Source organism: Raphanus sativus, chromosome 1, assembly GCF_000801105.2.
Source record: "Raphanus sativus cultivar WK10039 chromosome 1, ASM80110v3, whole genome shotgun sequence".
Classification (NCBI taxonomy): Eukaryota; Viridiplantae; Streptophyta; class Magnoliopsida; order Brassicales; family Brassicaceae; genus Raphanus; species Raphanus sativus.
Window position 1 is genome coordinate 14,978,875 of NC_079511.1, and position 26,392 is coordinate 15,005,266.

General features: G+C 33.4%; 3 protein-coding genes and 1 long non-coding RNA gene across 5 annotated transcripts; 3 read left to right on the top strand and 1 right to left on the bottom strand.

Annotated features, from left to right (window-relative positions):
• The first annotated feature begins 921 nt into the window (after window positions 1–921).
• LOC130497065 (uncharacterized) lies at window positions 922–6,864 on the top strand. Its single transcript, XM_056989933.1, has 2 exons — window positions 922–2,115; window positions 6,854–6,864. The coding sequence occupies exons 1-2, from the start codon at window positions 1,467–1,469 to the stop codon at window positions 6,862–6,864; spliced, it is 660 nt and encodes a 219-aa protein (XP_056845913.1). The 5' UTR covers window positions 922–1,466.
• Window positions 6,865–7,890: 1,026 nt separating this feature from the next.
• On the top strand, window positions 7,891–8,813 carry LOC108831437 (cytidine deaminase 1-like). The gene has a single exon (XM_018604985.2). The coding sequence runs from the start codon at window positions 8,049–8,051 to the stop codon at window positions 8,328–8,330; it is 282 nt and encodes a 93-aa protein (XP_018460487.1). The 5' UTR covers window positions 7,891–8,048; the 3' UTR covers window positions 8,331–8,813.
• A 1,218-nt stretch (window positions 8,814–10,031) lies between these two features.
• On the bottom strand, window positions 10,032–11,932 carry LOC108831435 (uncharacterized). The gene is made up of 4 exons (XR_008934434.1): window positions 11,129–11,932; window positions 10,984–11,046; window positions 10,835–10,900; window positions 10,032–10,305 (listed from the first exon to the last, which is right to left on the bottom strand). It is a non-coding gene; the product is annotated as an uncharacterized LOC108831435 (long non-coding RNA).
• Window positions 11,933–13,348: 1,416 nt separating this feature from the next.
• On the top strand, window positions 13,349–15,118 carry LOC108831436 (indole glucosinolate O-methyltransferase 4). 2 transcript variants are annotated; one of them, XM_018604984.2, is made up of 4 exons: window positions 13,349–13,956; window positions 14,111–14,421; window positions 14,502–14,566; window positions 14,687–14,722. In XM_018604984.2, the coding sequence occupies exons 1-4, from the start codon at window positions 13,490–13,492 to the stop codon at window positions 14,699–14,701; spliced, it is 858 nt and encodes a 285-aa protein (XP_018460486.1). In that variant the 5' UTR covers window positions 13,349–13,489; the 3' UTR covers window positions 14,702–14,722. The 2 variants fall into 2 exon arrangements, with proteins under 2 accessions (XP_018460486.1, XP_018460485.1); XM_018604983.2 differs by having other exon boundaries at window positions 13,356–13,956; window positions 14,665–15,118.
• Window positions 15,119–26,392: the final 11,274 nt, after the last annotated feature.

Here is a 26,392-nt window from a genome sequence, read left to right on the forward strand (position 1 = left end):
TAGAAAAGAGGCTAGTTGGGTGACCAGAGAGGAGTTGGAAAATATGTTCAAGGACTTAAGAAGTGGCTTAGGTGACATGATGAAAGATGGGTTTAGGAAGTGCATCAGGGAGATGCAGAAGTTGTCCGATAGATTGGAAGCTGTGGAGAAGAAGGTTGGTGTCACCAATCAGGCTACCCCTCAAGCCAAAGAAACCGGGGTTAGTAACAAACAGCCTACCCCTCAAGCCACCCCTCAAAAGGATCAGGCCTACACTTCAAACCAATCATCCTACTCCTCCCACCAGACAGCCTGCTCCTCAAAAGGATCAGCCTACACTTCAAACCAATCATCCTACTCCTCCCACCAGACAGCCTGCTCCTCAAAAGGATCAGCCTACACTTCAAACCAATCATCCTACTCCTCCCACCAGACAGCCTGCTCCTCAAAAGGCAAAGCCTACTCCTCAAACGAAACAGCCTACTCCTCAAAAGGCAAAGCCTACTCCTCAAAAGGCAAAGCCTACTCCTCCTCAAAAGAAACAGCCTTCTCCTCTGCCCAAAGAGGTTAGTATCAAATCCTCTCCCAACAAGAATTAAGTCGTCCAGGGTCGACTAGTCGTCCAGACAACTTTTATTTAAGTCGTCAAGGGTTAACTTCTTTTGCAACTTTTATTGCAGAGGTTGTTGCCGGAGGATACATCAGATGAGGCGATCTCGGTATATAAGATCTTGCCGGAGGATACAGCAGATAAAGCAGATGGTGTCACCTCCAAAGAGATTGTTCCTCTCACTTCCACTGACCAACCGAGCTTCGCTTCCAACGATCAACAACCGAGCTTCGCTTCCAACGATCAACAACCGAGCTTCGCTTCCACCGATCCAAGCGTTCCAGTTTCAGAACCGAGCCTGGTTGTATTGGATAAAACAGCTCCCACTGCTTCTGTGCGTGCAAGGAGTGAACGAACGAAGAAACCTGCTCCCACGCAGATATCTCCTTATACGGCAGAGAGAAAGAAACTCCTTAGAGTGGGAAAGTATAATCCATTTCCCCCACTAAACAGAGCTAAGTTGACTAAGCTCGCTGATTGGTTGAAAAATGATCCGTAAGTGATTGCTTTACCCATAATAGCTTGATTTAGTCTACCAAAACTGATTGCTTTTTTGTTTGCAGTGAATATTACACTAAGCTTGAGGACAAACCACGTACATCACCAACTTGGTGGTATCATAAACTCCGGACACCCAAAGCATGGCTGGAAGACGTAGTAAGTCTTCTGCTTATCTTTAAGTCGTCTGGTAACTTGTCTTTGTATAGATTTGTAAATATATAAGTCGTCTGGAAGGTTTTCCAGCTGGACGACTTACAAATAAGTCGTCTGGAAGGTTTTCCAGCTGGACGACTTACAAATAAGTCGTCTGGAAGGTTTTCCAGCTGGACGACTTACAAATAAGTCGTCTGGGAGGTTCTAACTTGTATTATTTTATATGCAGCATATGGATGCTTGGATGAATGTGCTGAGGCAGAGGTATCAGGAGAACCCACAAGCTTTCCGGAGCGAGCGAATGTGCTTCCTGGATCACAACTTTTCCCATTCTTGGAGAGAGCAGTATCTGTTCTTCAAAGCATCGGCACCTGATCACAAAGGTTTAGGAAGAATGCTACCTAGTGGGGCGTCGTGTTTTTATGACGGATCAATGCCTTCATTTTGCCAATCAAACAAGAAGTGGGGGGAGGACATTGATGATATCTATGCGCCAGTGAACTTGAACAACAAACATTGGGTTGCTATCTGGATATCGATCCCTAAGAGGCACATAGTCGTCTGGGACAGCATACCTTCATCTAGCATACCAGAAGCATGGGATGAGATAATGGAGCCTTTTCTCGAGATGGTCCCTTATATGCTTGTTGAGTGCGCAGCCACCAAGGAAGAACGGGTCAAATACGGGTTGGAGCGATACACATATGAGAGACTGCTGAAAGATGTACCCACGGCCAACAATGGTGATTGTGGCGTGTACGCTCTAAAGTACATTGAATGTCATGCTCTTGGGGTCCCCTTTAGCCCTAAAGACTTTGCTAGGGCCAATGCGAAGACTATGAGGGATAATATGGCTGTGGTTATATGGACGGAGCTTGTTGATCAGCATTTGAAAGATAATGAGGATGGTGGTATGTTCGTGAGCATGTATGATTAGATATACAAATCTAACTTGTATAGATTTTCTAACTTGTGTATGGCTTTGAACTTGTCGTTGTATTTGTATTTGTATATTTGTGTATTAAAAATTGAACTTGTGTATGATTTATGACTTGTGTATGATTTATGACTTGTGTATGATTTATGACTTGTGTATGATTTATTGTGTATGATTTATTTGTGTATTTGTGTATGATTTATTTGTGTATTTGAAGGGATAGTAGAAGGTAGACGAAACATTGGACGACTTACCAATAAATCGTCTGGAAAGTTTTCCAGCTGGACGACTTACAAATAAGTCGTCTGGTAAGTTTTCCAGCTGGACGACTTACAAATAAGTCGTCTGGAAGGTTTGAATGACTTACAAATAAGTCGTCTGGAAGGTTTGGACGACTTACAAATAAGGTAGTCTAAAAATAGTAGAAGGTAGTCTAAAAATAAAATACACTGGACGACTTCGTAAAAGGTCGTCTAAAAAAATACACTCGAAGGGATAGTAGAAGGTAGTCTAAAAATAAAATACACTGGACGACTTCGTAAAAGATCGTCTAAAAAAAATACACTTGAAGGGATAGTAGAAGGTAGACGAAACACTGGACGACTTACAAATAAGTCGTCTGGACGACTTAATAATTAGTCGTCTGGACGGGTAATCAAGACTGGACGACTTAAATTTAGGTCGTCTGGACAACTAGTCAACTGGTTGTGTACATTGTGGTTTCGTATGGCCAGTTTCCTTGCAGTTGAGCATCTCCGTGCCCTGTGTTTCTTCCTGGGTTTGTGTCCTCTCATCCTAGATAGCTCCAACCAAGATTGCCATCTTGATTTCTTCTGTCTCCCCGGACCACGCTTTACGTTTGGAGGAAAGCATTCTCGTTCCTCAATATGTTGTGACACGATAGGATATATATTCTCTGAGTATCCTGCATACAGATGATTCTTTGAGTAAAGTGGACATACAAGTGTGTCGATATGCACACCAGCATGTGTTCCAGCTGCTATAGCATGAGAGCAAGGTATTTTCTCCACTCCATAGACACCGCAATCACACTTTACATGTTCCAAATCAACCACACAGTCCATTTTGCCACCTTTGACAAAGAAACGCCATCCATCAATTGGTTCGACCGTCATCGTATCCGCTATCTCTGATCGAACAGCAAGCAAGTATTCAACACCCCGGCTATGTTCAGTTGGGAGACTCAAAGCATCTTGTCTCCTTTTCCAATACCATTTTCCTAACTTCTGCCTTATGAACTCCAGCAGGAACGGAATCGGAAATCCTCTTGCTCGCTTCAGTGCGGAATTAATAGATTCAGCGATGTTGCTTGTTTTTATGTTGAACATGTTCCCCTTACAATAAACCCTTGACCATAGCCTGGCGTCGGCCTTCTCCAAATACATTGCAAGTTCCGGGTTTGCACTCCGTATCTCAGCCATGTACCGGTCAAAATCGTAAACCGTGTGCGCATAAGCAGCCCCTTTCACCAAGTACATGAGATATTTCCCTTTAAACTTTTTGACAATGTTATCTTGAAGGTGATAATAACATATTCCTCGGGTTGCCCAAGGAAACACCTTCTCACACGCACTTTTAATGGCCGCGTGCCGGTCAGAGACTATCACCAGAGGCTTGTCATGAGATATACAACTAGCCAATTTTGTGAAAAACCATTCCCAAGAAGGTTCATCTTCAGCATCCACGATCCCAAAAGCCAATGGGAATATCTGAAAATTGCCATCTTGTGCGGCTGCAACTAACATAACACCTCCATACTTTCCACTTAGGTGAGTTCCATCCACCACAATGACCCTTCTCTGATACTTAAAACCTTTGATAGAAGCTCCAAAAGAGAGAAATAGATACTTAAATCTTTTCTTAGAATCAAGTTCTATAGCCGTGATAGAATCAGGATTTGCAATGGAGATTTGCTCGAGATATGAAGGCAGACGCGAATACCCTTCTTCTGCTGATCCTCTCACCAATTTTTTTGCATATAACAGTGCTCTGTATGAAGTGGTGTAATCAAGCGTCATGCCAAACATGTTCTTCATTGCATCAGTGATATGCTGTGGAGTTATCCCATCAATGATCCCAACACGATCAATGAAAAGACTACCAACATACTTTGGAGTACAGTGTCTCCGTTGAGCGATTCGGTCTCCAATTGAGCATAAATGTTTTTCCACATACTTTGTTACCCAAAACGTGTTTGGCCCATGTTTCACACTCGCTCTGATCTTCCATCCACAACCGCTAACCCGACATATTGCCACAAGAAGAGTTTTTGTTGATTTGTATATTCTGAAAGAAAATTTACCCCTCACTGCTGTCAACCGCAGCTCTGAAAGCAGTGCATCCTTGCTAACAAAACTCTGGTTGACATAGATGCTGGTACAATCCGATTTTCCTCTTTCAATAGCATTTGTCTTAGCATATGTCTTTTCAATTTCTTCAAAACAAATATTATCATCATCTTCCTCGTCCTCATCTAGAACCTTTCCATAAAGACTGTAATCCCCACCATTCTGATCCGTTTCACCAACAATAGTGTTATCAGCATCCTCCTCCCCATTTTCCTCCTCCCCATTTTCCTCCTCCCCATCTTGATTTTCATCTTCAACAGACTCATTATCACCAACATCTTCAGAACATTCATCAGCTTCATCATTATCACCAACATCTTCTTCCCATTCACCAGCTTCATCATTATCACCAACATCTTCTTCCCATTCACCAGCTTCTTCTCTTTTCTCTGAAACCGTTTCCACCTTGCTGCGGCTTGATACACAAAGACATACTCTATGCGTTTTGAGTATCTCGAGCAAGTTTCGAACTTGTCTATCACTTGTAACATGAATGGGAGGACTGCCTGGAGTCATCATCATTTCTGCTGGTAATGAGTAGCTAATCTCCACAGTCACTGATCTCATGTCCAGGTTATAATCTTCTTGAGCCATTGCAACAAGTTCAGCATGTGTTGAATCTTCATTCAATAAAAACAATCTTGCTCCTTTGAGATCATCAACCACAAAATCCCAACGGAAATCTCTCAACAACCATTCTCCATACACTGCATGTAACTTAAAAATCATCTGCAAATATTCAAAATAAAACACATTAGTAAACATAGAGAAAATGAAGAAGTTCAATAAACATTATCGCAGACGACTTATAATTAAGTCGTCCAGAAGACTTAAAGGTAAGTCGTCTAAAGAGGTCACTTTTGCAATTGAAAATTAAAAGGGACGACTTAATTCTAAGTCGTCCGGCTTTGTTTGTTAAAAAAAAATTTCAGACGACTTATATATAAGTCGTCTACGAGAAACGGGCTAGTTTTGCATTTGACCGAATCGTGTCAGATCTTTGACTATTTCTGGACGACTTATAATTCAGTCGTCTCTGGAAAGTAAAAATTTCAATATTTTATTCAAACTAGACGACTTACATGTAAGTCGTCCTAGGTTAGTTTTGTAATTGAAAAATAAAACTTGAAATTTAACTTTCTCCAGACGACTTAACTAAAAGTCGTCCAGCTAGACGACTTAATTTAAGGTCGTCCGGGATAAGCAAGGTTTGACCAGAAAATTGGGAAAAATTCTGGACGACTTTGCTTTCCCCGGACGACTTTAAATTAAGTCTTCTGACGGGACGACTTTATATTATGTCGTCTGGTAAAAGTTAAATTATGAAGTTTTATTTTTCAATTACAAAACTAACCTAAGACGACTTACACGTAAGTCGTCTAGTTTAATAAAATATTGAAATTTTAACTTTCCCAGAGACGACTGAATTATAAGTCGTCCAGAAATAGTCAAAGATCTGACACGATTCGGTCAAATGCAAAACTAGCATGTTTCTCGTAGACGACTTATATATAAGTCGTCTGGAGTGTTTTTTTTCAACAAACAAAGCTGGACGACTTAGTTTAAGTCGTCCGTTTGACCAGAAGACTCATCAGTAAGTCTTCTACATACAGATGACTTACTTGTAAGTCTTCTACGCGAACAGATTTTGAAAAAAATTCAAATTCGTACCTTAAACTAGGTGAGATGACTTCGTTTGCACACATGGTCTTCTCCAACCACCAAGAACCTCAAACGAAAGCAACCGTAAGTCAAAACGAAAGAAATATGGCTATGTCAACCATCGCCGATATTTTGAATTAAAATCTTGAGTTTTTTGGATGAATATGGAGAGAAAGTGAAAGAAATGTTGTTTTTAGTTCATAACAATTGAAACAGAGAGAGTGTAAAGAGATTTACGTGCATTAAAGAGCATTAAAAGCTTCAAACAGTTCGTACAAGGTTGTTCCCACTATTCATGGCAGTGGCAATATTGTAAATACTTGAAGAAAATGAGGTTGAGACAGTAAAGAAGCCATTTTCGAAAAAAAAAAAGGGTTAATGGCATTTTCGTAGATAAAATGCAGATGTGGGGTTAAAAACTCAAAAAAAAATGAGTCAAAAGAAAAGGTTAGTTTTGTGTTTGACTTCAAGTTTTGAGTCACTTTTGCAATAAGCCCAACTATTGTGATCTATACATGGCAAGTACGAAAATATTAAAGTGTTATGTCAAGGAATATGATATATCCCACGATTATTAAAGTGGAACCACAATGACATTTCTTTGTAATTTCTCTAGTAAATCAATGGTAATTCTATATATAGACCGAGAGTGAATATGGTGCCGTCACGTTAGCATGGCACTCATGTAAATAATTTACAACTTTAAGGTTACTCTTTGAAAATGCTCCTTAATTAATAAGAAAGGGATCATTAGCTATGCTTTGAAAATGATGGTGTGATGGTTAACGCCTTAGTGAACTTTTTACAAATTAAAATGAAAAAATAACAAATTTATTCAATAATTCAATATTCAGTAACTATTCGGCATATAATTAAACTGGCGTGGATATATAAATAAGAAAAATTATTGTTATTATTAAAATATTTTATGGTAAATAAATCTCAATAATCACTTTATATATTTTATATGATAAATGATTAAATTTAAATGATATTTACATGTATATATGGTTTTATGATCATTTCCATCTTTTGATAACAAAAAGTTTAATCATTGATAAAAAGAATATCAATATATGATTGTAAATATTTTTCGCAATTTATCATAATTTTAAACATTTTAATGTAAATTATGAAATTAAATTATTCAATTCTAAATACTTTGTTAATGCAAATTTTGAAACTTAAATATTTATGTATTTTGAAATTGTATATAGTTTAGTTTAAACAATATTAAAACATATATATGTTTGTATTAATCTGAATAAATATTAGAGGAGACTTCCTTATTATATCGCTTTATGAATTGAATTTTTTAATAGTAAAATTATTAAAACCATTGACCCAGTTTTTATTATGAGATTTTTAATATTTTAATTGATTGATAGCAATTTTTAAAAAATTTAAAATATAAAATATACAAAAATGTAAATATTTATTATATAATTAATGTTAAAGTTTAATTTATTTTTTATAATAGAAATTAAAAAAATTATAGAGGATACACAAATCGTTATTAGATATTCATTATTCAGAACTATTAATTATCATACATATTTTAGTTTTATTAGGTAATTGAGAAATTGCCAGTAATACACTTTTTGTGATACCACTTTTCAATTATACTTTAACCAATTTTACCATTTTTTTAATGCATAAAGTACATTGTACCTTTGATTAATCTATCTGTTCTCCCACGATATCTTATTCTCCTCGTCCGACTATATCTTCTTCGATGTGAGATCCGGCGAGCTCCGGCGAAGGATGATCATCGGATATGTGAAACGTCGGCGATTGATTTTTGTGATGAAAGCCGCTGCCAAATTCCTATGCTCCGATGAACCCAAGCGATCCTTTCCTCTCGAAGCTCGATTCCGTCAGGAGTCGGTGTCCGTCGGGAGTGGCGCTGGTGGATTGCGAAGGGAGAGTGTACAGAGGATGGTACATTGAATCGACTGCTTATAATTCTAGCTTGGGGCCAGTGCAAGCGATGCTGGTTGATTTCGTGGCTAATGGTGGTGGCGGAGGGTTTGAGAGGATCGTTGGGGCAGTTTTGGTGGAGAAGAAAGATGCGGTGGTGCTTCAGGAGCATACGGCAGGTTATAGCTCCGAAATGTGACTTCAAGGTCTTCCATTGCTGAGATTCTTGTGAGAAGCTAATAAAAACCAAAAGCTTTGTTGATAAAGTCATAAACGAACATGTGATTTCAACTTCAGATCTCGATGAAGAGCTTAAAGTGGTGAGCTTTCCTGTCAATTGATCTGTTGTAAGCTTTACCCACATAGCCGTTCATGTAAAGATTTGATCTTTATGAAACTAAATTGCTTATTGACTCTGTTGTCAATTTCAGGAAGAGAGTGTTGTGAGGCAGAATTTCAAGTCATACGGTGCTTGGCATCATCGAAAGTGGGTTTTGAGTAAAGGGCATTCCTCCGTAGGGAATGAGTTACGACTTTTGGATAAGTTTCATGTGTTGTTCTTCTTATTATCATTATTATATTCTTTTATGTGTTAATGCCTTATATCATATATTGCAAAAAGTAAATTCACAAATCCTTGTTCCCATCACCTTTTCTCCATTTTATATCCTTGTAAACTTATTAGTCATTATTATATATTAGTTTATAAACATTTATAAAGCTGTTCATAAACACTTAACAATCAGTTGACAAAAAATCACTTAAAAACCAATTTATAAACTCTTATAAATCAGTTTAAATTTTTATAAATGATTTATTGAACATTAGAAATCCTTAAAAGAGATTTATACACTTTTTATAATTGATTTGTAAAACTTTATAAAATGATTTTTAAACTTCCACATCTGATTTATCAAGTTTAATAAACTCATCATAAGCTCATCAATAGAAACGAAAAATCTCTTATAAACCCTTATAAGATGATTCAAATATTTACGAGATGATTTATAAATTTTATAATTGCACATATATTCATGATTCTTTTGGTAATAAAATGATTTTTTATAATCTCTATTATTAATTTAATAAATCCTTATAAATTGTTTTATAGACCTTTATAAACTATTATTAATGAATTTATATAATCTTATAAATAATTACATAAGGGTTTATAAACTAATTTATTGAGGTTTATTTTTTAATTTATGAAATATTTATTGAAATATTTAAGAAAATAACACATTATATCCAGAATTCAAGGAAATAAACATGTTGTTATGATATTCTTGTTGTGTTTTTGGTGTCTAAATTATGAGGGTAAGTAAGGAGTTCATATCAAATGATTATAGACAAAAGATATTGTTTATAAAGTCATAAACAAACAAATTGTTTACATATCCTTTATAAAAACTTTATAGATTCTTTATAAATAATTTATAAACCCTTATAAAATTTAAATATATGTTTTTATAAACCTTTATAAATGATTTTTAAACCTTTTATAAACCCTTATTATTTACATCCTTATAAATTATTTTACATACTCTTATAAATAAACTTTATAACTTTCTTATACACATTTATAAATGGTTTATAGATTTTATAACTTGTTTATTATGCGTTTATAAATCCTTATAAATTGTCTAAGTGGAGATATTTATAGTATAATAAACCCTTATAAATATGTTATAGACCTTTATAAATAGTTTGTAAACCTTTATAAATGGTTTATAAATTAGTTATAATGATTAACAGATATTTATAAAGTCCTATAAATGATTTGTTATCCCTTACAAATGATCAACATAAAATGTGTTAGAGCCATACATGGAGAAAACAAAAACTGTTAATTACCTTTATGTCTGAAGCTTCACAGACATTTCTAGCATACAACACCACATTATTAATGATTCATAAAACGTTTTATAAACTCTTATAAATGGTTTATTTACAAAAGCAGACAGCAAAGATACAAACTACAAACTGCAAAGATACAAACTAAAACTTAGTTTAGCAAGAGTTTATAAAATCTTAACTCACACATAAGCAGTTAAACTTTTGCTAGACGGGCAAGTCGACAAGGACGTAAAGGTTGTCGTTTTGGAGGATCTTCATTTCCATGAAACCCTTGGGAGTGTATCTCTAGAAATCGTTGTTGGTCGCGTGTATCCTCCCTGTGTCGGTCATAGCATAAACAGAACAACAAAATAAGAGATTACCAACTACTAACAAAGCAGCAAATTCGTAACTCGTAACGGTGTAAACTTTATTATGTTTTTTGCACCAAGTAAAGGAGAGTAATGGGAGAGAAAGGAGGAAGAAAGAGAGAGACATGGATAAATGGAACTCTCGGCATGTCAAGTAATCTTGCCTCAGCCATCTCCTCTTCTTCTTCTTCTTCTTCTTCTTCTCTCTCTCTCTCTCTCTCTCTCTCTCTCTCTCTCTCTCTCTCTCTCTCTCTCTCTCTCTCTCTCTCTTGACCAGTACGTTTTGAGAAATTTATGAATAGTAAACTCACAGATCTGATTTGTAGGTATAAAAGTAACCTTTTAATTGGTAATTTAGAAGGAAATCACATCACAACAATCTCATAGAAGACAATCAAATCTATCGTCTGTTAAAATATGATCATGAGTGTGCTAAGACACAGAGAGATGTATAATGAGACTGAAGAGATACAAATTATAAAAAATCAACAGGAACCTTGTAGGCAGTGGCGATTTTGACAAAGAGCTTCTTGGATCCAGGATCGGATTCTTATCTGGATGACTAATCAATCACCAAAAACAATTAGCGTAAAGAAAGCAAAGGTCAAATCCAATCGAAAGATCAAATCCAAACACAATCCTTACTGTTCGAGAGAGAGCTTGCAGTAAGATCTCTTTATATCCGACGCGTTTGCATCCTGAGCCACTCTGCAAAGTGCACACAGATATAAAGAGAGAGAATAAAAATCTGAAATGGAAAATAAAAAGATGGGAAGGGAAGGTGGTGAACCCGAGGAGAGCATATCAATCTTATTCGCCGCAATAAATGGCCGTGGAGGATTGGACGAACAACACAATAATCAATGCCCAGCACCAACGCTCCGTTGCCGGCGGCGCCATCTCTCTCTCTCTCTCTCTCTCTCTCTCTCTCTCTCTCTCTCTCTCTCTCTCTCTCTCTCTCTCTCTCTCTCTCTCTCTCTCTCTCTCTCTCTCTCTCTCTCTCTCTCTCTCTCTCTCTCTCTCTCTCTCTCTCTCTCTCTCTCCAATTACGAAATTAACAGAGACCAGTATGTTTATGTGGCAAAGCTCGCCGGAGCGTTACGCAGAGATGGTACAGTTCATGGAGCAATTCGTCACAGACGCACTCCAAGAGAGGAGCATACGGTGGAAGATCGAAACCTCCTCTCAATGGCGTACAAGAACGTGATCGGAATTGAAAACGCCGCCGTGGAGGATGTATCGTCAATCTAGCGCAAAGAAGAAAGACTCTATGGTTAGTTTAGTCATTATAACTAAATATATTATGTATTTTTAAAAATGTTTTATTAGTGATGGTAAAGATTAAAAGTGGTACAATGAAAGTGGTAAACATAAAATTTCTCCTAGGTAATTTCATAGTTTTTAGTTAAGGAAAACCGAATTATTTTTTATATACACTAATATTTATTTATATAATTTGTTTGATAAAAAGTATATTATATGTAAAAACTTATTTAAAAAAAATTAAAAATCATTATAGTCGTTATGTCACATGACATAGTCCAAAGGTTGAAATATTTCTCAAGTGATATATAAGATTTGTATTTTGTGGTGTTTTGGGTCTCTATATGCATAGAGAAACTAGGACCCTTTATTATGGATCAGACGAGAGATAAATTGGTAAGGTCCACGCGGTTACACGTATATTAGAAAGGGATATGTCAGAGATAAAAGTGACCTATTTTAAACGTGTGTTGAGAGTTGATGTCTGTTATGAACAAAAATTAAACAGGAAGTCGATTTATTTCCCGTTGGACCGAATATATTTCATGACCACAGAAACCAGAAGCAATCAAAATTACCAAAATACTCTAAAATGACTAGAAATCTTATTTGTATTTTCTAAATTTTTGTTGACGACTACGCAATTTAAGTTTTTATTATTCATTGTTCTTAGTAACGGAAATCCGATCCGATTTTATATAAATAGATTTTTATCTACAGTAAAATATAAGTTTTAAATATATAATTTTATATAGTTATTATAATTTTATTAACTGTGTCTATAAAACTACTTATAAAAGTTTTAAATTAAGAAAGGACTATAAAATATTTACAAAAAAAAATAAAAAATTTCTGAAAATTAATGTCTTATAAAAAGTAATTAATTTTAAAAATTTACGGAGCATATAGTTTCCTTAATTGTTAATTTTTATTTTATATTATGTAAGAAGTATTTTGAAAATAAACTTGTATTTTTTTTAGATTTACTTGTACTAAATAAAGTAGATAAGGTATCTGTAAATATTTCTAAATATTCATAATGCTTTTTAGATATCTGAAAAGTTATATATTTGTATTTTTTGAAGTAAATAAAATTGGAAAATAAAATATTCGTTAAATACAAAAAAAATCACAAATATTGAAAATTATATTATTATTCGCTATGTAGTATAATTTCAATCGTGTTTATTTACATGGACTAAATGTTTGAGATAATTTTTGCTTGGCAAACTTAACTATTAAATGGCTGACATAAACAAACCCAGACATCAATTTAATTGTACATGCTTATATTATATCCCCTCCATTTCATAAAGATGCATTCTTTTTTAAAAAAAAAAATGTTTCAAAGATATATATTTTTGTATGTTTAAGACAGTTTTATCAACTAATAATAATTAATTATGAACTTCAGATAATTTAATTGCATTAACTGAACTCTTATTGGTTTAGATATATGAGATATAAATAATAATAAAAATATGCATTTTAATACTACTAGTTAACATGGTTTATTAGTATATGTGAAAAAAAATGCATCATTTTGAAACAGATAGTATTAAGATTAATCTAGGAATACATTTATGTTTTGAATTTTTTATTAACATGGGATACAATGAGCCTATGAAAGAGGTTAGACTAAATCTAAAAGGAGGTACAACCCACAAATATATTATTTCTTAAGATATTCGAATGAGATCCAAAACATGATCTCGTGTAAGTGTGACCACATGTTTCATTAGTGTAGTGGAATTGTTTTGAACCAAGATCACTTACCTTCCCAACGCCCGCCTACCACTAAACCACACATCTGTATAAAATGACATTAACTGTGAATGTTGAAACCAACTTTCTCTAACGATCCACATAAATCCTCAACTTTTCAAGAATGACAAACTATCTCCCAGATGCCTTAAACACTTCCACTAAACCCAGTCTTATTAAAGAAGAAGAACGATTTGATGAAGAAACATTGAGCTTACAAGCAGAGAGGATCTTGTACTCCGTTGCATTCCCTATGGTTCTCAAAACCGCCTTGGAACTTGGCGTTATTGACGCGATCGTAGCTGCAGAAGGTGTATGGCTCTCGGCTTCTGATATTGCACTTCGTCTCCCAACAAAACCCACCAACCCGGAGGCACCGGTTTTGTTGGACCGGATGCTGGTTTTACTAGCCAGTCATTCGATCTTGACGTCCCGTATGGTTAAAGCCGGAGAGAAAGGTCAAACTGGAAATGGTGAGAGGCTATATGCTGCTGAACCGGTTTGCATGTATTTCTTAAACCGTAGAGAAGGCTCAGGTTCACTCGCGACACTGTTTATGGTTGTTCTAAGCGAAGTCTATTTTAAGAGTTGGTTAGTAACTACGACTTTCTTAGCATTCATACAAAAAAGTACCAAGTTCTTTTTTTTTTTTTCACAAACAACCCAAATTATAATAAACCCATGCCGGTCTAATAAACCTTCTAATATTCTGAGCAGTCAAAAGTTAATTATTAATTCATAACAGGACTCATCTCAAAGATATGATTTTAGAAGGAAAAGATGCATTCGCCTCTGCTCATGGCATGACACTCTTTGAATACATTAATTCAAAGGAACCGTTCGGTGAGCTGTTTAACCGGGCAATGTCAGAAGCCTCTACCCTGACCATGAAGAAAGTTTTAGAAGTTTATAGAGGATTTGAAGATGTAAATACTTTAGTGGATGTTGGAGGAGGAATAGGAACTGTTATAAGTCTAGTGGTTTCCAAGTATCCTCACATCAAAGGCATCAATTTTGACCTACCCTCAGTATTAGCCCATCCTTCTGTTTATCCAGGTATAACAACATATAAGTGATTTTATTAAAATTAATTATATTGAATTGCTAGTTTTGATAACTGCATTTGATATATATAGGAGTGGAGAATGTTTCAGGAGATATGTTTAAAGAAATTCCAAACGGAGATGCCATCTTCTTGAAAGTAACTTCAAATATACGCTTATAGTCTTTCATAACAAATCACTAATTTCATTGTTTAAGATAGATATTGACTATGAAATAAAATGGATAATTTGACAGTGGATACTACATGATTGGACAGATGAAGATTGTATAAAAATTCTAAAAAATTGCTGGCAAAGTCTTTCTGAGGGAGGAAAAGTGATAATAGTCGAAATGACTACTCCCGAAGATAAAAAGATCAACGACTTCTCTTCGAATATTGTGTATGCAATGGACATGCTTATGTTAACCCAATGCTCGGGTGGTAAGGAGAGGTCTTTCTCCCAGATCAAGAATCTAGCCGGTGATTCAGGTTTTGTTCTTTGTGAAATCAAATGTCATGCCTATTCATATTGTATTATTGAGCTCCACAAATAGATTAAAAATGTTAAGAAAAAAGTTTCGTCCCGTCCTTGTGAAGACTAGAAACCCGAGGAGCTTCTTTGTTTTTTTCTTTTGTGGTAAAATGTTAAATAAGGAGCTTATTTGTTTTCAATGGTTTTCGTTATTAATGTGTGTAGAATGTTTTACCGTTGATGGTTCTTTATTCAAGATTGTAGTGATGGATTAGTGTGAAGAAGGTGAATAATTGTTTCGCATTAGTAAGGGTTGTTGTTTGAGAGACCTGTTTCTGACTTCCAATTCTAAACTTATTGAGGAGGAGGCCCTGATCAATGTTACGACAAAATATCTGATCAACTAAATGCCGACCTGACTTCTCCTGTTTCAGAATAGGAAATTAATTTAGCCTTATTTGCAATGGACCTGATGGTCTCATAGTTCTATCAAAAATTCTACCGACGTTGTGAATGAATTCCTTTTCGATGGAATACTAGACAATAGACTCAATAACGCCAATATCTGCCTCATCCTGAAGAAAGAAAAATCCAATGAGATGTCTCAGTTCAAACATATCTGTCTTTGCAATGTGATATACAAGATAATATCGAAAGTCTTATTCGGAAGGCTAAAAAAAGTTACCAGATCGAATTTCTGAAACCCAGTCAGCTTTTGTTGCTCATAGACAGATATCATATAATAGCACAAAGGATGTTTCGTGCCTTCTGTACAGATCCTGGCGGAAGGAACATGTAGACGGAAATAAAGACAGATATGATAAAACCTATGATCGGCTAGAACGGGAATTTATTAGTGAAATCATGCATAAAATAGGATTCTCTCCCATATGGATTGAATGGAAAATGTGATATGTAACATCGGTGAAATATCATGTCCTGTTCAATGGCCAACCTAGAGAAAATATATCAACGAACAGGGAACTGCGTCAAGGAAATCCTTTGTTGTTGTGGACACGAAAACCAAGGTTTAACCAGAGTCTCACCAAACCTTCTTACACCGGCCATTTAAGAGGTACCAGCGACCAGTGGCGGAGCCAGCACACTCTCTTATAGGGGTCAAAACTTTTAAATGGGTCAATGAAAAGTTTAGAACATGTGACATGGGGGTCAAAGTAAGCTATTTTAACCAAATGATCCAGAAAGAAACAATCTACCTAAGCTAAATTTCTTTTTTCTATAAAAGTCATAGGGGTCAACTGACCCCCCTCAACATAATGTGGCTCCGCCACTGCCAGCGACTGAGGTTAAGTCCAAGGCGAATATATCCATAACCAGAAGAAGGAATTTCACTACGAAACAAATTTTCATAGATTCTACACTCAAGACGAAGTCCATCACAATTGGAATTTGAAGAAAATATTCAAGGACTAGGAAGTTATGGATTTTACAAGTCAGCCCATCTTCTCAGCATCCAATGGGCCAGATCAGCCATATTTCGGTCCTCCAACAATGAAGAGACCTCGACTGAAGCTATTTATTATGTTAAGGAGAGTCTTTAAGGAGTCTAGATAAAGAAGAGTCAAGCCCGGAATTCAATCCAACCAGAAGATTTACTTGATTTACTCAATTTGCTCAAATTGACCAAACCGACATCATTTAAAGAAAGTCTTCAGCCAATTCAATTTAGTCCGAACCAAACTTATCTATGGAGGTCAGCAGATCCTTTCAACCATCCAGCAGACATCCAAGAAATCCTAAACTGCACCAGCACCCAGGAGATCAGGCGGATCTTCATTTGCATCAACCTTCCATATTTGGCAGCATTTACAATAAATGCCTTGACGGAGTTTCTGCAAAATTTTGCTCAAGACCAACGGCCATATTCTTCATCAAAGCACTTCAGGAGAATGTCAGAAAAGCTCCTAAACCATAGAATCATTCAGAAGTTTTTGATATACAAAATCATACAAGTTTCCCCTTTTGAAGTCACAAATCGAGCTAACAGCTAGTTTTCATAAAACTATCAAAGCCTTTGCTTCCAAGCATTTTATTTCGAGTTTATTAGTTTCCTTATGTTATGTTATGACAGTTAGAGAGTCCCAGTTGTCGAGCCTATAAAAATCTAGTTTTGCTTTATTGTAAATCACCCTTGAACTTTTATGAATGAAATTACAGTTTTTTAGTTTTTTAAAACTAATGTTTAGACCTTTAGAGTGTTGTGAGAAGTAGCTCTTGAGCATCCTGACTTATCAAAGCTTTGTGGTGTCCATCATCCCATTTCTATCCACCAATCGATCTTGAGAGTGATACACATCCAGCAAAACTGGTTCCATCTTTGTTGAGAATGATACACATCCAGCAACAAAGATCTCATCTCCATCAATCTATCCCTTTTATATTTTTTTTCTATTATCACCCTATAACCACAACATTTGTATTCGGGTGCCTTTGTTATGTTCATAACCAAAAGACTGCAGGTGATAAGTTTGCAAGTAGGATAAACAAGTCAGCGTTCCTTGGATACCCTTTCGGCAAAAAGGGCTGGCGTGTTTACAACATTGGAACTGGCATTGTTTCTATCTCACGAGATGTTATTTTTTGTGAAACAGAATTTCCTCTTGCTTCATCTACAACTGCTATTCTTCCAGTTCCTGCAGCTTCTATAGAACAGTTTCAGTTTGATTTTCTGGATGAACCGATCACTTCAGTTCCGGTATCACAGATGACTCCTCCTACCTTGTTACCTAAAATCTCTAATTCTGATGACACAACATAAACACTCTCAGACATGAGTAATCAAACAAACAGTGACCTGCAAGACATTGATCATGAAAATTTGGCACACGACTCAAGCACTTCTGCAGACTTCGGAACTTCTTCTGAGATATCTGCACCTTTGGACACATCGGCTGAGGCAATAGCTTTTGGTTGTGGCCTCAGACACAAAAAGCCGCCTACAAAACTGGCGGACTATGTTACTACAGTGCTGCATCAACCACCGCCTTCCTCAACACCATATCCAATCGAAAATTATGTCTCTAGTGCTCGATTCTCAAATAAATATCAGTATTACCTTATGGCTATCAGTTCTAGTGCCGAACCTATACACTATAAAGATGCCATTGAAGATGAGCATTGGAGAGATGCGGTCATTGGCTCTCGAAGACAAAGAAACTTGGACAGTTGAGACCTTACCACCAGGAAAGAAGGCTCTTAGCTGTCGTTGGGTGTTTAGGCTGAAATACAATGCTGACGGTACACTGGAGAGGCACAAAGTGCGTCTTGTCGTTTGCGGAAAGCATCAAACAGAGGGTATTGACTATACTGAAACATTCGCGCCAGTCGCAAAAAATGGTCAATGTTCGAACATTTCTTCAACAAGCAGTCTCACTTGATTGGGAAGTTTTGCAAATGCATGTGCACAATGCCTTTCTCCATGGTGATCTTGATGAAGAGGTATATATGCAGTTCCCTCCTGGTTTTCGTACGGATGATAAGACAAAAGCGTGTCATCTCCGCAAATCTCTATATGGATTAAAACAAGCACCAAGGTGCTTGCTGGTTTGCTAAACTTGAAAGCTCTAGTCGACTATGGTTTAAAGAAGAATGAAAAGGATTTCTCGTAATTTTCTTATGCACATGGGAATGATCGTAACTCAGGTTTCCCGTCGATGCATCAAATTGTCTTCTCAAAAAATTTCTTTCATTTTGTCACCTCTGATGATAAGGAGATAAGTCGACGTTTCAAGATCTCACATTCTTTATCACTTCCTAGTGATTTTAGGGTTTCTAATTGTTGATTGTAATTCTATAAAGATAATTTTTTATGAGTCTGGCAAATGATTAGTTTTTGATATTTTATGTGATTGATGATTCTTTAGAATATGGTCAGTTTACTTGAATGACCTTTTATTACATTTTGAATTTAGTTCCCAGTCAATGATGTTCTAATTAAAGTCTAACTCCAAAAGAACATCCACAAACACATGTCCACGCATGATTGCTTAACATCAAGAACAACGTCGTTTGTTAAGTTAACATGAGCGAAAAGCTCTTAACAAGGATAACAATCTTCATTTGTTTTGATATGTTTAAATAGCCACAAGAACATGTTTCCACGAACCCGTCCACAAGAACCTTTTCACACAAACTCAATCACAATAACTTATCTACATGACTGTTCAGAAAATTTCATCCACAAGATTTTTTCTGCAAACTAAATGAGTTGGGGGTCGAGTATTCACAGAAAAATTCAAATTAATCACATATAGCATTAGATAGTTTATTACATATTTATGTGCTATATCTAACATTATTATCAATTTAGTCTTTCAACAAATTGACTCGATTTATTTTTTGACTCACAGTAGATTAGTGTTCAGAGTTTACCTCAAGTTAAGAATGGTTCGCCTCCAACCGGAGCCACCTGCTATTTTAAGATGTAAACAAATGTATGGCTATAATTTAAACTAGATTTTGACCCGCGCTTCGAAAGCGCGGGTATTATTTTTCACTTTTATGAAATATATTATTTGTTTATAACTAATAAAATTTTCTTTATAATAAATTCAACACATAGAGTGTTTCTGGTAAACTATGTATTTCTTTAATTTTATTTTATTCGGTCTTCAATCAACATATTTATTTGGTTTGTTGTTAAAATAAATGATACTTTGATCTCTGCACCTCCTCGGATGTATATTTTTAAAAATATGATGATATTTGTTTTTCATGTAATTATTAGGGTTCGGCAAAATGAATCCGAGAAACAGAACTGATACCAATCCGTAAATATAGTACCAAACCTGAACATAAATTGATTAAATATTCGAATTATTCAAAATTTTGTTAGTTAGAGAACCGAATCGGATCCGAACCGAAGTATTCATGTACCTGAATTTATCTAAAAATAGATTTATATACTTATATATTAATTATTTTTATATTTAACGTATATAAAACATCAAGAATGATACTTTTAAATTGGTTTAAAATACTTGAAAATATATATAGATAGTAAAAAACAAATATCTGAAATAGTTAAAGTATACTCAAATCACCAAAAATACTTAAAATAATTATTGATTTCGTATCCAAAATTTTAAATCAAACCAATTGATATGTTAAGCTTAGGTATTCTGACATATGTTATTTAAATTTATAGGTAATATATTACTTTATTTATAGATTTTGAAAAATTTAAAATATATAGTGATTTAAAACTTTAAAAATAATTTAAATAGGTTATCCAAACCCAAACCAAACCCGCAAAGATCTGAATCAAACTCAAACAAAAATTTAGAAACATCCTAATAGGACTGAAATCTTTGACCTCGAAAACCCGAAACGCAAACCGATCAGAACCAAACCCGTATGGATGTCTGAAAACCAATCTTTACTCATTATTATATATCGTATAATTTCATCATATAATTAATCGTATTTTATATGTACCATCATATAAGTAATCATATAATTATATAATTAATAGTATTTAATACGTATCATCATATTAATAATTACATATATTATATTTTTAAAACTTAATATGAAATATAAAAATCATAATTTGAGTTGGTATTTCAAATTGGGCTTTGTATTGTATTTTTCTTATATATATTGACAACATTCTTTTATAATGGACTTAATAACTTAAGCCCATTATTTTTTCTGTTTAATACTACTATCTTTGTTTCCAAACAAAATTAATTTTGTTAAAAGCCTACAATCCATATTTTCAAACACACCAAATTTTTTTAATACTCTTATCCAAGTATCCAAACACACCGAAATTGTACTTTAGCTTTAATAAGATAGATGAGTTTCCTCAATTTCTGGTTTTTCCTCAATCACTACAAGAAATAGTGCGATTTGTGAGGGACAAATCTCTAACAAATTGCTATATGTGAGGGATTTGCTAGAGACGTCAATTCTTCCCAATCGGGTGCTCGCAAATTAAAATCATTCGCAATTTCTTTGTAAATTTGTGAGGCAAGTAAGGTGGTCGCAAATGACTCGCAAAAGTGCGACGGAAAGAAACGCTTGCAAATTTGCTACAGAAACGAATCCCTCCTAATATTGTTACGGAATATGGGTCAGTCGCAAATCTCTAGCAAAACTTGCGACGAAATTGTGTGGCTGTGGCTGAAATATATTTTTGAAAAACCATTCCATCGTTCTTTTCTTCGCACATTTACTTCAAATTTACGAGAAAAGAAAATATATCCGTCGCAAGTTCCCTAGCAAATTAGCTAGAGATTTACTAGGGAACATTTATATTTAGTCTCAATTTCCTAGCAAATTTGCTAAGGCATTTCATATTAGATAATTAGAAATATTTATAAATAATTATGAAAAATAATTTAATTTAAAATAATTATAATAAAAATCGATTTTTCCAACAATAAACACAAATTCGAAACCATTACATAAACATTAAAACAAACATAAGTTTTAATTTTAAATCCATTACATAAAAATTAAAACAAACATAAGTTTTAAGTTTTAAAATAAAATACAAACAAACTAAAGGTCATCAGAATTTTCTTCAATATCTTCACCTTGAGAGCTGTTCCTGGTCGGAACAGTAGGTGTGTGAAGCATAGTAGCCAGACTTGAGTCTTTTGTAGCAAGAAAACTAAAGAGAGTGACGAACTTGTCAAGACAGGCTTCCTGGCTCAAGAGTTGACTCTTTTGTTTCTGAATCAGATGAGCTTGTTCTTCGATAGTAGTCTTCAAAGGTCGTGATCAGAATTAGTAGAAGAAGACGAAGCTGGAGCAGATGCTAGAGATTTCTTGATAAAACTGACACCGTAAATGCACCTTTTTTACGAGGAGATAGCTACAATAAACAAATACAGATTATCAGAAATTAATTTATTTTGAACTTTCAAAATGAAATAGCTAAAATTTATCAGAACACATACCTCAACAACAAATCGTATTCTTCTTTGCCAGGGTGAGTTCAATAGACCCGGTGCTCTCAGGATTATCACTAGAACCTTGAGATAACTCCTTAAATTTGGAGGTTATCTCATCATAAAGCTGCTGAGATTTTCCATCGATGAAAGATCCATCTGGTTCGCTCAGCCTACAACAAAAAAAAATTGATTAATATCTTAATAGTTAATGAAATAAGATGAAACAATTAAAAAACTTACAACCTTGTGCACAGGCTTTTAATGAAGTCTGACTAGAACGCTATTTAGCCGGTCCATATCTGTCGGGATCAGAGTACCTAACTGCCTGACTATTACAACTCCGAACTTCAGTGGCAGGATCTAACCAATAAGTGGCAAGGCCTCTCCATACATTAGGGTCAAACTACAAAGGCACAACATATCGTCTTGTGTATGATAATGTATAATAAAAAATTGTATTTACTATTTAAAATATATATTTTCTACTTTTCAACATTTATCATGAATTTAAAGCTTTGAATGTAACACAGGCCAAATGCATGATAAATGCAGGCCATTAGTACAGATTAGACTGCATTATTTTTCCCATTCAATTTTCCAAATGCAGTTATATATGTTATATATGTTAATAGAAAATTATGTCTATGTATATTATATATTCACAATTTAATATAATTTATATATAATAAATAGTTATATATGTTACTTTTATATATTATTATAATACTAACATATGCTTATAATAAAATATAACATTTATTTTTTGAATTATATATGTATAGTTTATTTTTATAATTGGTAATAATTAACATTAATAAAATAATATTAGTTTTATGGTTGAGGCAAATGAGATGAAAAACCAAAAACTTGAGAAGAAAAATTTACGATCGACTAACATTGGAGAAATGATTGAAAATACATAATCAAACAAAAATAATTCTTATCAATTTTATTTTTAAATTTTTAACATTCAATCAAATATGATAATTTAGTAAATTAGTTTGATCCAAAAAGAAATTGACGGATTCCCAATAACCCCTCTTTGGAATTTTGTTTGGAAATTCATCAAAAAAAATTGTGACAAAAACTTTATATTATGGATTCGTTAGAAATTTTTAAAAGTTAACCAAAATATATTAAAAAAATTCTACTTATTTTTATGATATTATATTTTAATATTTTAATATCTTAAAACATATTTTTATTTATTTTTACGACTGGATCTGGATACCACGGATAGTACGATATCTAGACGGATCCAAAAAACCAGGAATCCAAAATTTAAATTCTAAATCCACGGATCCAAAGAATTCGGATCCATATACCCTAAATTTCCCGATATCCGTATCCAGATTCGTAAAAATTTTCATTTAATTTTTTAATTTCATTATATTTATTAAAATGATGATATTTATTGTTATTTTTGTCAACATGATATTTATTATTTATATATAAGAAGTTGTGTTTTGTTTAATATTTAATATTCATTAAAAGAATTTCAACATTTATTTAAATACAATAATTTATTAAATTAGGTTGATCTGTATTTATTCTGCTTGATATGTATGATATGCATTTGTTCTGCTTGATCTGCATTTCTGTTTGATCTGCAATATTTGATGTGCGTTACACATTCGAAGCCTACACATTGGACTATTATTTATATGAAAATATATGTAACATAATATATTTATATATTAATCTATATATTATATAAATGTTTCTTTTTGTGTGACCTTTATTTTAGTTATTACTTATAAATAATAAAATATAATTATATAGTTTTTAAAACAATATTGTTCATTAACTATTTAAAACTATGCAGAGAATTACTAAGAAAAAAATCTAAAAGGTAGATTAATTAATATGGAATTAATTATTATTTAAATAATAAAATATAATTATATAGCTTTTAAAAAATATTGTTCATTAACTATTTAAATATAGGTAGAGAATTAATAAGAAAAAATCCTAAAAGGTAGGTTAATTAATCTAGAGTTAATTATTATTATGTATATATGGAATTAGTAAAATAGTTACCATATAATGTATGTATTTAATTACGAAATGTATATATTATTTCTAAACACACATATATATGATAATATAGGAAAAGATAAAAAAATATTAAAATTTATTAATTATCCTAAAAGGTAGATTAATTAATAACTTTAGTAGTATACTATTGTAAATAAATTGAAAAACTAAGAGAAATTTTATTTTTGTACTTATAATTATAGATATCTGACGCGTCACAGTGTAGTAGTTTGAATTAATGATGTGTGATGAAAACCCCTATTATATTTACAAGGATGTATTTGAAAGAAAATTTTGGATCATAATGTAAACTATCCGGTTACTGGCTTCGACTTTCAAAAAAGAAATTACTGGCTTCGAAACATTTTGATTAGAGTTAGGATGGAAAGAAACGTCTGCATACCCCTTCCTTTCTCTTATTGTGAAATTAGGAGATGCTGGAGAAAAAAAAAAGATATTTGGAAATACCTTATATGTTTAATGTTATCAAGACGCTCTCTACTGCTCTACTACTTTACTGGTCGCTCTCTCTCTCTTTTTGGGTGCCTCGGTCGAGCTTCGAACTGGTCGCACGTTGCACATTGAAATGCCATCGCAGACCAGCGTGCTACCAGAGCAAGGCGCTCGATTTTGTAAATAATATTTTATTACGTCCTGTTATAAAAGGTGATCATTTCTGTAACTGAAGTAATTCTGTTTCAGCCTTTCAGGGTTTTTTTTTTTGCTAGAAATATGGTAGAATGGGTTATGTTTGTGAGATCATTCTAAACGAAATATTGTATCTATATAAGTGTAGATTTCTTTAAAGGCTATGTCATGAATTCCAAATTAAATATTCACTGAACATAGATAAAAATATTAATATAAAAATAAAATATATATTTACGAAAGCACATGATAATTTAGTCTAAAATTAAATGACATACAACAAAATAATTAGATGAAAATTTTTTAGTCAAACTAAAAACATTATACAATTCCAATACAATAATATAAACTAGGCCTAGGACTTAAAATCCAGATTCTCCATCTGATCCGGTATCCGCTCCGGTTCGGTCCGAAAAAAAACAGATATACGGGAAGTCTGGATTCGGATAGTATAATTTTAGGTTCGGATATCCGGATCCGGACCTATCATATATTTAAAATATTTAAAATATAATTACATTTATATATGTATACCATATATAGTTTATATATAAAATAACTAAAATTTTAATTTTATTAAATTTCAATAATTTTTCAATTTTATTTTATTTTTTAATAGTTTTAAATAGACTAAATAAATGGTTAATTAGCTAATTTTAATTTATTTTTATTTTTCAAAAGGGTCAGATCCGGGTATCCGCTGATATTCGAATTTTAGTCTAGATATTCCAAACCCGGATATTCAGAAGGCTCGAACCCGGATCCAGGTAATAATTTTATGGATCCGGTGGATCTAGGTATCCTAATATACCTCGGATACCTGGTCCGTCTCATCCCTAATATCAACTATCGATAACAAAAGATAAAGATGACGAAAAGGTAATATCAATTATTAGACCATCTCCAATGGTATATCATCTTGAAGAAAAACATCAAAAAATGAGGGAAGTCATTCTCCAATGGTACATCATTTTGAGGAAAAATGAGTTTGTGAATAGTATTTCCTCAAATTTGAAGGAACATTATTCACAATTTAATTTTGATGTTATACTTTTTTTATTTAAAATTTGATCCTTAAACTTTTCTATAGCTTTTTTGTATCTAGAAAGATTTAATATTTGTATTTTTACACTTTAACAAATTTATTAATATTTTCATAATACAATTATAAGTTTATATAAATCATTTTATATTCTTTTGAAAACTAAATTATGTATACAACAAATATTTAGTTAAAATAAAATTATTTTGGGGGTAAATTTGTAAGTTTTTAAAATACTAAGCTTTATTATAGAATTAAAATAAGTATTAATAATAGAACATTATTTTTTGAGAGCAGAAATGTGGGAAACCATTGGAGTAAAACACAAGTTTATTTTGAGTTTACATCATTTGATGTAAAAATAATGTTAATAATTGGAGATGCCCTTAGAAAAATTAATTAATTGTAACAAACTAAAATTGAATAAAAAGGACAAGACTTAGGTTCACCCCCTATGGTGAACCTTTAAATTCACCACCTTCTTAATAACCAATCAAAGTATCAATTAGATTAATGATTAAAAAATATTAAATAATTTTTCAAAAACCAAAATAATTAAAAAAATAAATAGTGATAATTTTAATAATGCTAATGTCACTATCTAATCCATAAACTCAAACTCTATACCCTAAATCCAAATTCTAAACCCTAAATTCTAAATTATAAACCCAAACTCTATACCCTAAACCCAAATCTTAAACTTAAACCCAAACCGCAAATCATAAACCCAAAAACCTAAACTCTAAAAAATCTATACCCTAAACCCAAATCCTAGACTCTAAACCCAAAACGTAAATATAACATACAAACCCTATACCCTAAATATTTAGATTAATATTGATGTTGTTCTTTTGAAATTT